General features: G+C 40.4%; 1 protein-coding gene across 3 annotated transcripts in view; it reads left to right on the top strand.

The window, feature by feature from the left end:
- LARP7 (La ribonucleoprotein 7, transcriptional regulator) overlaps nt 1–12716 on the top strand; it is a 128819-nt gene that overhangs the window by 49965 nt on the left and 66138 nt on the right. For all 3 annotated transcript variants that reach the window (XM_053703560.1, XM_053703559.1, XM_053703561.1), the window contains one exon: nt 1531–1669. In XM_053703560.1, coding sequence (XP_053559535.1) covers nt 1531–1669 — 139 coding nt within the window. The remainder of the gene's footprint in view (nt 1–1530; nt 1670–12716) is intronic.

Here is a 12716-nt window from a genome sequence, read left to right on the forward strand (position 1 = left end):
TAACAAAAGATACCAAGAGATTTAAGCAGGGTAGGTTTGGTTTAAATCACTAGCAGTAAGACTCAATTTAAATAATGTTTTTGTTTTTTTTACATAAAGGTTTTAATTTTTAGAATAATAAACTTTCAGATTATTTTTCCAGTTATATCAGAAAATGTCTGATTTAGTTGTATACCTTTAGGAATACATGGATAGATCATTGAAATTAATGAAATTATTGGGAGATAAAGTATATCCAGTTTAAAAGATTCATATTTGATAAAAATGTCGTCTGTATTGGAAGGAAAATGATGATTACCTTAATAATAACAATTTAAATAGCTTTATTTAGCTAAAACAATAACATTATATTTCATTTGTCATACTTGCCCCTTCCTCCTCACACTTAGGTTTTTGTGCAGATCTTTTCCACTCCAAAACCATCTTCAATTCACTTAGCTTCTTGAAACTTAGTAAGAGTTGATTCTGTGTAATTTGCTGGAGAACAATGCAATAAATTAAGTAGGCAAAGGAGCAATACATTATTGTTAGCTAGCTGCTTAGAACTGGCTTACCCAATGAGGCCCATTTATCAAGCTCCGTATGGAGCGTGTGGGCCCGTGTTTTTGGCGAGTCTTCAGACTCGCTAGAAACAGCAGTTTAAAGACCTCTTCTCCATAATCCTGTCCGCCTGCTCTGAGCAGGCGGACAGGAATCGCCACAATTCAACGATCGAGTACAATCGGGTTGATTGACACCTCCCTGCAGGGGGCAGCGTTGCACCAGCAGCTCTTGTGAGCTGCTGGTGGAATGCTGAATACGGAGAGTGTATTGCTCTCCGCATTCAGCGAGGTCTTGCGGACCTGATCTGCACTGTCGGATCAGGTCCACAAGATCTTTGATACATAGGCCTCAATGTGTTCACCCAGCTCCCAGTAGAGCACTGCTCTCTTTTAACAAAGGATACAAAGATTAATGAATCACATTTGATAACTTGTATCCTCTATCTGAATCATGAAATAAAAATGTTGTGTTTGTCCCTTTAAGGTCTATTTCTCAACTCATTGTTTATTTCAGAACATTTTTTTATGTGTAGAAGAGTCCTGTTATTTTTGCGGACACTAATTCATAGTTTTGTGAACTATAAAACCAAGAATATGTGATTTTATCTTCTAGACAGAAAAAATGCCAACAAATAATCTTACAGAAACCTCATGACATAGTGAATGGATTAGTGGAATTTAATTTACCAAAAATTAAATATTGCAACCATGAATATACAGCCTCATGATATGTAATTAATAATAGCAGTAACTGGAAAGTTGCTTAAAATGACATGCTGTATCAAATCCATCTGCTGTATCAAATCCATCTAAGTTTAATTTTGACTTTGCTGTCCTTTTTTTAATTTCACAACTTTCAAACGTTCAGTTTTCCTTTATTTGAAAGTCAAAATCCATAATCTACTGCTTGTTACAACACACGCTGAGCAAAGAAAAACAATGTGTTTGTATGATACTGTTTATTAAGTGGTGCTCTTCTTTTTGTCAGAGGTCTCCACAGAGGAAGAGCAAGATGCTGGAGAAAAAAAGGATATAACCATGTCCAAAGTGAAGAGAAAGCGGAAAAAAAAGCACAAAGAGAGGCTCCGTGTAGGTGAAGAGGTTATCCCCCTGAGAGTCTTGTCAAAGTAAGTCCTAGCCTACACTAAAAACATCATCTGCATATAGGGCTAGATTTATCAAAGGCTAGGCGAACTCTGTATGTGCTTCGCCTATAACTGCGCCCTAGCTCGCCTCCGGAGAAGCGCACATGTGAGCCTGAATTTATCACAAAAATAGTCGTAACTTTGCGCAGACGGGCTGGGGCGTAATAATGATAAATTTCGCCTGTCGGCAAAAGCATTTACTCCCTATTTACTTCCTGTTTATCATAGTACATCCCTATAAATATTTACGCAGCCATGTTTTGATTATTAAAAAAGCCTTTTTTAGGTAACTATTTAGCTTATATTTATATTATATAATGTCTCTGTGCTGTTTTTGCCATATGTTGATAATTTAAGATCACAAAATAAATATATCGAGATTATATATATATATATATATATATATATATATATATATATATATATATATATATATATATATATATATATATATATATATATATATATATATATATATATATAAAACCAGTACACAGCAGTTTAGCACTCATGGTACAATCCTTTTGACCAGTCAGTGGCAAAAAACTTTATTCCAACAGAGTGATGTTTCAGGGTTTTACCCCCGTCCTCAGACTCAAACAACAACAATGAAATGCTCAACAACTATTTGAGCCATAGGAATATTTATAGTAGCCACATATTAATATAAAGGTTTCTTGACATGCTGAATAGAGATTTAGCGTTTTTAACATTTCTTTATGTTTTTATGTGTATATGTATTTTCTGGGTAATAGTAGAGATAGTTAACACTTTGGATACTATGTGTCTAGCAGGCGATTAGTTGCTAAGTTACACATATCCAAAGCGTCCATTAGTGACGCTGGCACATGCACTGAGTAATTACCGCTACACATAATTTGGTACGGATGTTTTATAAGTCACGTTAGAGGATATTATATGGTCACTTTAAAAAAACACACATATGTTGTCAATTGTTGTATAGATTCTACTGCCTAGGTGCATCTAGAATTTCTTGAAATTCTTAGAATTCTTAGTTTTTGGTTGCTAGGCTACATGCAATGCTTATTAGTGATGTATGCTAAGTGCTTGCTAACACCTGGTTTTGCACACAAGGTAATTAACGCTTATTGGAAACACATGTATGGTGAACAGGGTATTTAAGGGAGGTTGTTGAGCATTTCATTGTTGTTGTTTGAGTCTGAGGACGGGGTAGAATCTAAACCAAAAGGATATGCTGCTTCAAAGTAGTTGTAGATGCAGAGATTGTATAGGTTGCTGCCACAAGTTATACACGGTTCTGGAAACCGGATCAGCTAAAAGATATAAAAGAACAGGATACAACCCCTCTAAGTGTAATATTTAAAGTTAACCAATTTATTTATTAAGTATCACAAATTCACACTCACAAAAGTTAACCTCAAACAATGAGGTATGTCAAAGGCACCAGGGAACCATGAAGGTCTCTCGGAGATGTAACTGCAGAGTTCCAATAGGCAAAGGCTTGTAGGTGTAAGATGGATGTTACACTTGTGTTCAATAACACTACTCACGGAATCCAGCCTGTAACCCGGTCCTTCAAGTGTCCCCAAGATTGGAGATTACAATATATCAAATGCAGTCACTCGGTAAAAAGTTCAGTCACTCGATTAAAAACTGTCACCCAAAAAACAATCCAAACAGCTGTTTCACAAGTGTTAAAGCCGGCAACTTGCGAGAGCTGAGCGTGATATCACACTTGTGAAACAGCTGTTTGGATAGTTTTTTGGGTGACAGTTTTTTTGTTTTGTTTAAACAGAATTTTTATTAAAGGTTATATGTACGGATTACATATACAAAACTTGCAAAATGAAGCAATATACATAGTAACCAGATTCCGTACCAAATTTGCTGTGTTTAAAACAGTTTGTATAGAAGAGAAAACATGACTGTCCATATGGAATTCCGTAAGTCTCTTTGTTATAATAGGACATAATATCTGTTATAAGTCTTCTCTTCTTAATAGTCCAGAGAAAAGAAAAATTAAACAAAAGGAAAAGAGAAATAACATAATACAACATAACAATGAACCTATAATAGCGTAAAATAATTCAATTATACCTTTCATATGAAGCCTTTTAAGGAAGCTCACAAAGTGACAGAAGGAGGAAAAATAGGGAGAGTAAGGGGAGAGAGAGAAGTAGAGTGAAGGGAAGGAGAGGAAATGTACATGAGAAGAATTAAGTACTGAAGGGGAGAGGAACTAAACTCCTCGCCGGGTGCCTGCCGATGTGATATGAAATTCTTGTGTAAAAGCCTGGTTATTAGATAGACGGAAATTTATATGTTACCTTGAGCGCCGATGAAAGATTCCCAATAGAACTTAACGTCATAGTATCTATTTAGGGTTTTCTTTCTGAAGTGTACATATTCCTCCTGGGATATAAGTGTTGTAGTATTCTGAATCCAGTCTGCTCTGGAGGGGGGAGTAAATGATTTCCATTTTCTAGCTATTGAATTCCTTGCACTATTTAAACCTATTGTCAAGAGAGTTCATCTTATGTTACATAATTTCTGGGGTCTAAAGTTTAATAAAGCTGTCAAAGGGGTCAACACAAAGGTCGTGTCTATGATAGCCTGGAAATCGGTCTCCAATTGTGACCAGAATGGTCGTAGATTCTCACATTGCCACCATATATGTGCCATAGTGCCTTTCTTCCCACATCCCCTCCAGCATCTGTCATCGGCATTGGGGTACATATATCTCAAGTGCTCTGGGGTTAAATACCAACGCGTCACTATCTTGTGATTGAGTTCTAACATTTTTGGAGATGCCGAGGACTTACGAGTGTTAAAAAATATGTTTTCCCATTCCTGCATAGATAGGGAGACCCCCAATTACGCTTGCCAACGTGTAGTGTATAGTGGAAGGGTGGTGGTCAGTGTTTCCTCCACTAGACATCTAGAAATAGATAGTGTTCCCTTAGGGAGAGTTTCAGATAAGCATAACCTTTCAAATCTCGTTGGAGGTCTTAACAGGGCCATTTTGTGTTTAGAGTTATGGATCATGTGTTGTAACTGAGCATATTTCAGCCAGGACAAATAACTTCCCCCAGCTATTTCCTCTAACTCTTGCCTTTGCTTTAAGGAACCATTAGCAGTCCGTTTTATAAATGGTATGGTATACCCCAATTCACCACGGGTATTGCTCAATGGTTCCAAGCCCCCCAAAAACTCAGCATTGTATGAGATTGGTGACAGGGGAGATACTCTAGAGGAGATACTCATTTGAGAATCCCTTAAAGAGTCCCAGTTATCAAAAATGTGTGTGTACAACTCTGATACTCTAACTACAGGTGATCTAAGGCCTGGAGAAATCCAGCCGAGCGCACTTAAAGACGGAGAACTTAAGAGATGCGAATCTATTGTTGTCCAGGCTTTATTTTCTATTTCTCCTGTTAAGTGTAGTCAGTCCACGGGTCATCCATTACTTATGGGATATTAACTCCTCCCCAACAGGAAGTGCAAGAGGATCACCCAAGCAGAGCTGCTATATAGCTCCTTCCCTCTACGTCACACCCAGTCATTCTCTTGCACCTAACTAATAGATAGGATGTGTGAGAGGACTGTGGTGATTAAACTTAGTTTTTATATCTTCAATCAAAAGTTTGTTATTTTAAACGGCACCGGAGTGTGTTGTTTCCTTCTCAGGCAGAATTTGAAGAAGAATCTACCTGAGTTTTGTGTATGATCTTAGCGGACGTAACTAAGATCCATTTGCTGTTCTCGGCCATTCTGAGGAGTGAGGTAACTTCAGATCAGGGGACAGCGGGCAGGTTCACCTGCAAATAGGTATGTTGCAGTATATTATTTTCTAAGGAATGGAATTGACTGAGAAAATACTGCTAATACCGATATAATGTAAGTACAGCCTTAAATGCAGTAGTAGCAACTGGTATCAGGCTGATATGTATGTATGTTTACACTTAAGTATTTCTGGGGAATAGCACTTCACTGGGAAAATACTGTATGCATATAACTTTTAGCCTAACTTGAAGTGTGAGCGACTAGCAGCAGGCTTTTAATGACATTTCATAAATTAGATTTTAAACGTTTGCTGGCATGTTAAATCGTTTAATTATCTGAGGTACTTGGTGAAAAATTGTTTTGGGCGTTATTTTCCACATGGCTGTCGTTTGTTTTAAATTAAAACAGTTTACTGAGCTTCCCTCACTGTTGTATTGTGAGTGGGAGGGGCCTATTTTGGCGCTTTTACTACGCATCAGAAATTCAGTCACAGTCTGCCTTTTTCTCCCTGCATGATCCAGGACGTCTCCACAGAGCTCAGGGGTCTTCAAAACTAGTTTTGAGGGAGGTAATCACTCACAGCAGACCTGTGAGACTGTGCTTTGACTGTGATAAAAACGCTTATATTTTCAATTGTTATCCGTTTTTTATGATATTAAGGGTTAATCATCCATTGCTAATGAGTGCAATCCTTTGCTAAATTTATGCTTTTACTATGAAAATTTGGTTTCTATAACTAATCCGGTTCATTGTTATTCAACTGTGACAGTTTTTGTGTGCTTCTTAAAGGCCCAGTAACGTTTTGCATATTGCTTGTAAATTTAGTTGAAAAGTATTTCCAAGCTTGCTAGTCTAATTGCTAGTTTGTTTAAACATGTCTGACACAGAGGAATCTCTTTGTGCAATATGTTCAAAAGCCAAGGTGGAGCCCAATAGAAATTTATGTACTAATTGCATTGATGCTACTTTAAATAAAAGTCAATCTGTACATGTTAAGCAACATTCACCAGACAACGAGGGGGAAGTTATGCCGACTAACTTGCCTCACGTGTCAGTACCTGCATCTCCCGCTCAGGAGGTGCGTGATATTGTAACGCCAAGTACATCAGGGCGGCCATTACAAATCACTCTACAAGACATGGCTAATGTTATGACTGAAGTTTTGTCTAAATTGCCAGAACTTAGGGGTAAACGAGATCACTCTGGGGTGAGAACAGAGTGCGCTGATAATGCTAGGGCCATGTCTGATACTGCGTCACAATTTGCAGAGCATGAGGACGGAGAGCTTCATTCTGCGGGTGACCGATCTGATCCAAATAAACTGGATTCAGACATTTTCAAATTTTAAGTTTAAGCTGGAAAACCTCTGTGTATTACTAGGGGAGGTGTTAGCGGCTCTGAATGATTGTAACACAGTTGCAATCCCAGAGAAAATGTGTAGGTTGGATAAATATTTTGCGGTACCAACGAGTACTGACGTTTTTCCTATACCTAAGAGACTTACTGAAATTGTTACTAAGGAGTGGGATAGACCCGGTGTGCCTTTCTCACCCCCTCCTATATTCAGAAATTTTTTTCCAATAGACGCCACCACACGGGACTTATGGCAAACGGTCCCTAAGGTGGAGGGAGCAGTTTCTTCTTTAGCTAAGCGTACCACTATCCCGGTGGAGGATAGTTGTGCCTTTTCAGATCCAATGGATAAAAAGTTAGAGGGTTACCTTAAGAAAATGTTTGTTCAACAAGGTTTTATATTGCAACCCCTTGCATGCATTGCGCCTGTCACGGCTGCGGCAGCATTTTGGTTTGAGTCTCTGGAAGAGACCCTTGACTCAGTGCCATTAGATGAGATTACACACAAGCTTAGAACCCTTAAGCTAGCTAATTCATTTATTTCTGATGCCGTAGTACATTTAACTAAACTTACGGCTAAGAATTCCGGATTCGCCATTCAGGCACGCAGAGCGCTGTGGCTAAAATCCTGGTCAGCTGATGTAACTTCTAAATCTAAATTACTTAACATACCTTTCAAGGGGCAGACTTTATTCGGGCCCGGTTTGAAAGAAATTATCGCTGATATTACGGGAGGTAAAGGCCATGCCCTGCCTCAAGACAGAGCCAAACCTAGGGCTAGACAGTCTAATTTTCGTGCCTTTCGTAACTTCAAGGCAGGAGCAGCATCAACTTCCTCTGCTCCAAAACAGGAAGGAGCTGTTGCTCGCTACAGACAAGGCTGGAAACCTAACCAGACCTGGAACAAGGGCAAGCAGGCCAGAAAACCTGCTGCTGCCCCTAAGACAGCATGAAGTGAGGGCCCCCGATCCGGAAACGGATCTAGTGGGGGGCAGACTCTCTCTCTTCGCCCAGGCTTGGGCAAGAGATGTCCAGGATCCCTGGGCGTTGGAGATCATATCTCAGGGATATCTTCTGGACTTCAAAGCTTCTCCTCCACAAGGGAGATTTCACCTTTCAAGGTTGTCAACAAACCAGATAAAGAAAGAGGCGTTTCTACGCTGTGTACAAGACCTTTTACTAATGGGAGTGATCCACCCAGTTCCGCGGTCGGAACACGGACAAGGGTTTTACTCAAATCTGTTTGTGGTTCCCAAAAAAGAGGGAACCTTCAGACCAATATTGGATTTAAAGATCCTAAACAAATTCCTAAGAATTCCATCGTTCAAAATGGAAACTATTCGGACAATCTTACCCATGATCCAAAGAGGTCAGTACATGACCACAGTGGATTTAAAGGATGCTTACCTTCACATACCGATTCACAAAGAACATTACCGGTATCTAAGGTTTGCCTTCCTAGACAGGCATTACCAGTTTGTAGCTCTTCCCTTCGGGTTGGCTACGGCTCCAAGAATCTTTACAAAGGTTCTGGGCTCTCTTCTGGCGGTACTAAGACCGCGAGGAATTTCGGTAGCTCCGTACCTAGACGACATTCTGATACAAGCGTCAAGCTTCCAAACTGCCAAGTCTCATACAGAGTTAGTACTGGCATTTCTAAGGTCGCATGGGTGGAAAGTGAACGAGGAGAAGAGTTCTCTCTTACCACTCACAAGAGTTCCCTTCTTGGGGACTCTTATAGATTCTGTAGAAATGAAAATTTACCTGACAGAGGACAGGTTAACAAAGCTTCTAAATGCTTGCCGTGTCCTTCATTCCATTCAACACCCGTCAGTGGCTCAATGCATGGAGGTAATCGGCTTAATGGTAGCGGCAATGGACATAGTTCCTTTTGCACGCCTGCATCTCAGACCGCTGCAATTGTGCATGCTAAGTCAGTGGAATGGGGATTACTCAGATTTGTCCCCTACGCTGAATCTGGATCAAGAGACCAGAGATTCTCTTCTATGGTGGCTTTCTCGGCCACATCTGTCCAGGGGGATGCCCTTCAGCAGGCCAGACTGGACAATTGTAACAACAGACGCCAGCCTACTAGGTTGGGGCGCTGTCTGGAATTCCCTGAAGGCTCAGGGATCATGGACTCAAGAGGAGAGTCTCCTTCCAATAAACATTCTGGAATTGAGAGCAGTTCTCAATGCCCTTCTGGCTTGGCCTCAGTTAGCAACTCTGAGGTTCATCAGGTTTCAGTCGGACAACATCACGACTGTGGCTTACATCAACCATCAGGGAGGGACAAGGAGTTCCCTAGCGATGATGGAAGTATCAAAGATAATTCGCTGGGCAGAGTCTCACTCTTGCCACCTGTCAGCGATCCACATCCCAGGAGTGGAGAACTGGGAGGCGGATTTCCTAAGTCGCCAGACTTTTCATCCGGGGGAGTGGGAACTTCATCCGGAGGTCTTTGCCCAAATACTTCGACGTTGGGGCAAACCAGATATGGATCTCATGGCGTCTCGCCAGAACGCCAAGCTTCCTTGTTACGGGTCCAGGTCCAGGGACCCGGGAGCGGTGCTGATAGATGCTTTGACAGCACCTTGGACCTTCAGGATGGCTTATGTGTTTCCACCCTTCCCGATGCTTCCTCGTTTGATTGCCAGGATCAAACAGGAGAAAGCATCGGTGATTCTAATAGCGCCTGCGTGGCCACGCAGGACCTGGTATGCAGATCTAGTGGACATGTCATCCTGTCCACCTTGGTCTCTGCCTCTGAGACAGGACCTTCTAATTCAGGGTCCTTTCAAACATCAAAATCTAATTTCTCTGAAGCTGACTGCATGGAAATTGAACGCTTGATTTTATCAAAGCGTGGATTTTCGGAGTCAGTAATTGATACCTTAATACAGGCTAGGAAACCTATTACCAGGAAAATTTACCATAAGATATGGCGTAAATACTTACACTGGTGCGAATCCAAGAGTTACTCATGGAGTAAGGTTAGGATTCCTAGGATATTGTCTTTTCTACAAGAAGGTTTAGAAAAGGGTTTATCTGCAAGTTCTTTAAAGGGACAGATCTCAGCTCTGTCCATCCTTTTACACAAACGTCTGTCAGAAGTTCCAGACGTTCAGGCTTTTTGTCAGGCTTTGGCTAGGATTAAGCCTGTGTTTAAGACTGTATCTCCACCGTGGAGTTTAAACTTAGTTCTTAACGTTTTACAGGGTGTTCCGTTTGAACCCCTTCATTCCATTGATATCAAGCTGTTATCTTGGAAAGTTCTGTTTTTAATGGCTATTTCCTCGGCTCGTAGAGTCTCTGAGTTATCAGCCTTACATTGTGATTCTTCTTATCTGATTTTTCATTCAGATAAGGTAGTTCTGCGTACTAAACCTGGGTTCTTACCTAAGGTAGTCACTAACAAGAATATCAATCAAGAGATTGTTGTTCCATCATTGTGCCCTAACCCTTCTTCAAAGAAGGAACAACTTCTGCACAATCTAGACGTAGTCCGTGCCCTGAAATTTTATTTACAGGCAACTAAAGATTTTCGCCAAACTTCTTCCCTGTTTGTCGTTTATTCTGGACAGAGGAGAGGTCAAAAAGCATCTGCTACCTCTCTATCCTTTTGGCTTCGTAGCATAATACGTTTAGCCTATGAGACTGCTGGACAGCAACCTCCTGAAAGGATTACAGCTCATTCTACTAGAGCTGTGGCTTCCACTTGGGCCTTTAAGAATGAGGCCTCTGTTGAACAGATTTGCAAGGCTGCAACTTGGTCTTCTCTTCATACTTTTTCCAAATTTTACAAATTTGACACTTTTGCTTCTTCGGAGGCTGTTTTTGGGAGAGAGGTTCTACAGGCAGTGGTTCCTTCCGTATAAAGATCCTGCCTGTCCCTCCCATCATCCGTGTACTTTAGCTTTGGTATTGGTATCCCATAAGTAATGGATGACCCGTGGACTGACTACACTTAACAGGAGAAAACATAATTTATGCTTACCTGATAAATTCCTTTCTCCTGTAGTGTAGTCAGGCCACGGCCCGCCCTGTTTTTTATGGCAGGTCTAAATTTTAAATTATACTCCAGTCACCACTGCACCCTATAGTTTCTCCTTTCTCGTTTGGTTTTCGGTCGAATGACTGGGTGTGACGTAGAGGGGAGGAGCTATATAGCAGCTCTGCTTGGGTGATCCTCTTGCACTTCCTGTTGGGGAGGAGTTAATATCCCATAAGTAATGAATGACCCGTGGACTGACTACACTACAGGAGAAAGGAATTTATCAGGTAAGCATAAATTATGTTTTTACCATGCCATTCCAAGACACGTTGGAGTGTTACCGCATTATAATACCTCTCTATGTTAGGAACCCCCGTATCCTAACGGTCTATACATGATGGTTTTGTTTATACAAGGTTTAATTTTCCCCCATATGAACTGATTCAGCTCAGATTGGATATTAGATATGAAGGATCTAGGAAGATGTATGGGAACTGTCTGCAGGATATATAATATCTGTGGCAATGTTGTCATTTTAACTTCCTGTATCCTACCCCACCATGTCAGAGGTTTATCCCGCCATATTCTTAATTTTGCTTTCAGCTTATTCAGTAGAGGTGTATAGTTTCTTTGAAACAATTGTGTTGTGGAAGGTGTCAGCTCTATACCCAAATATCTAATCTGTAGGAGTTGTAATTTGTATGGACATATCTTACAATTGCATAAATCGATCATTTTGCATATTAATGTTAAGAATTTCAGATTTCTGCTGGTTTATCCTAAAATTTGAAAGCCCGCCAAATTTTTCAAACTCAGATAGCAAATGGGGGAGTGACGTAGATGGCGACGTCATAGAGATTAATACGTCATCCGCGTACAGCGTAAGTTTGTAATCATTAGGGCCTATTTTAACACCACAAATTTTTTCATTTTCTCTAATATGAGCCGCCAAACCTTCCATAGAAAGCGCAAATAAGAGCAGGGACAGTGGACATCCCTGCCTCGTCCCATTATGTATTTGAAAACTATCTGACATGGAACCGTTAGCTTTCACTCTCGCTGTGGGGTTTTTGTAAAAACTAAAAATTCTATCTATTATTTTATTACCGAACCCAAATCTCACCAAACATGCTCTAAGGAACCCCCAATTTAGGAGATCAAACGCCTTCTCGGCATCTGTTGAAATAAGAATTGTAGGCTCCCTAGTCCTATTTACATGTTCAATAAGGTGTAATGTCTGTATGGTATTGTCCCTAGCCTCCCTGCCTGGGACAAAACCGGATTGGTCGACATGTATAAGCTTAGACAATATAGTATTTATTCTCTTAGCTAAAATCTTCGTAAAAATCTTAATATCTGAATTAAGTAAGGATATGGGCCTATAGTTTTCTACCATAGTATTGTCTTTCCCCTGTTTTGGTAAAATCGAAATATGAGCTTCCAAAATATGCTTAGGCCAATCAGCCCCTTTATCTACAGCGGCAATTAGCTCTGTAAGGTGTGGGACCAGTATCTGTTTAAATTGCTTATAATAGGCATTAGAGAAGCCGTCCAGCCCCGGGCTCTTATAGGGTGGTAAGCTGTTGATTGCGGATAACACTTCTTGTTGTGTGATAGGATTTTCTAACTCTTTAGCGGTCTCTGATGGTATAGTGGGGAGGTCTACCTTGTTTAAATAAGCTGTATAGTCCTCAGTGCTGTTCGAGGAAATTGTTGTCGGAAGGTTATACAAATTTTGATATGTTTTAAAACGATCAACTATGCTAACTGAGTCTTGCAAATGTCCTCCTCCAGGGGAACGGATTTTATGTATATACAAATTATTTCTTTTTGTGCGCAGCAATCTCTCCAATAGGGTACCTGCTTTGTTTGACTCCGCATAATATAGTTTTTGGGTGACAGTTTTTACCGAGTGAC

This window comes from Bombina bombina, chromosome 2 (assembly GCF_027579735.1).
Source record: "Bombina bombina isolate aBomBom1 chromosome 2, aBomBom1.pri, whole genome shotgun sequence".
NCBI lineage: Eukaryota > Metazoa > Chordata > Amphibia > Anura > Bombinatoridae > Bombina > Bombina bombina.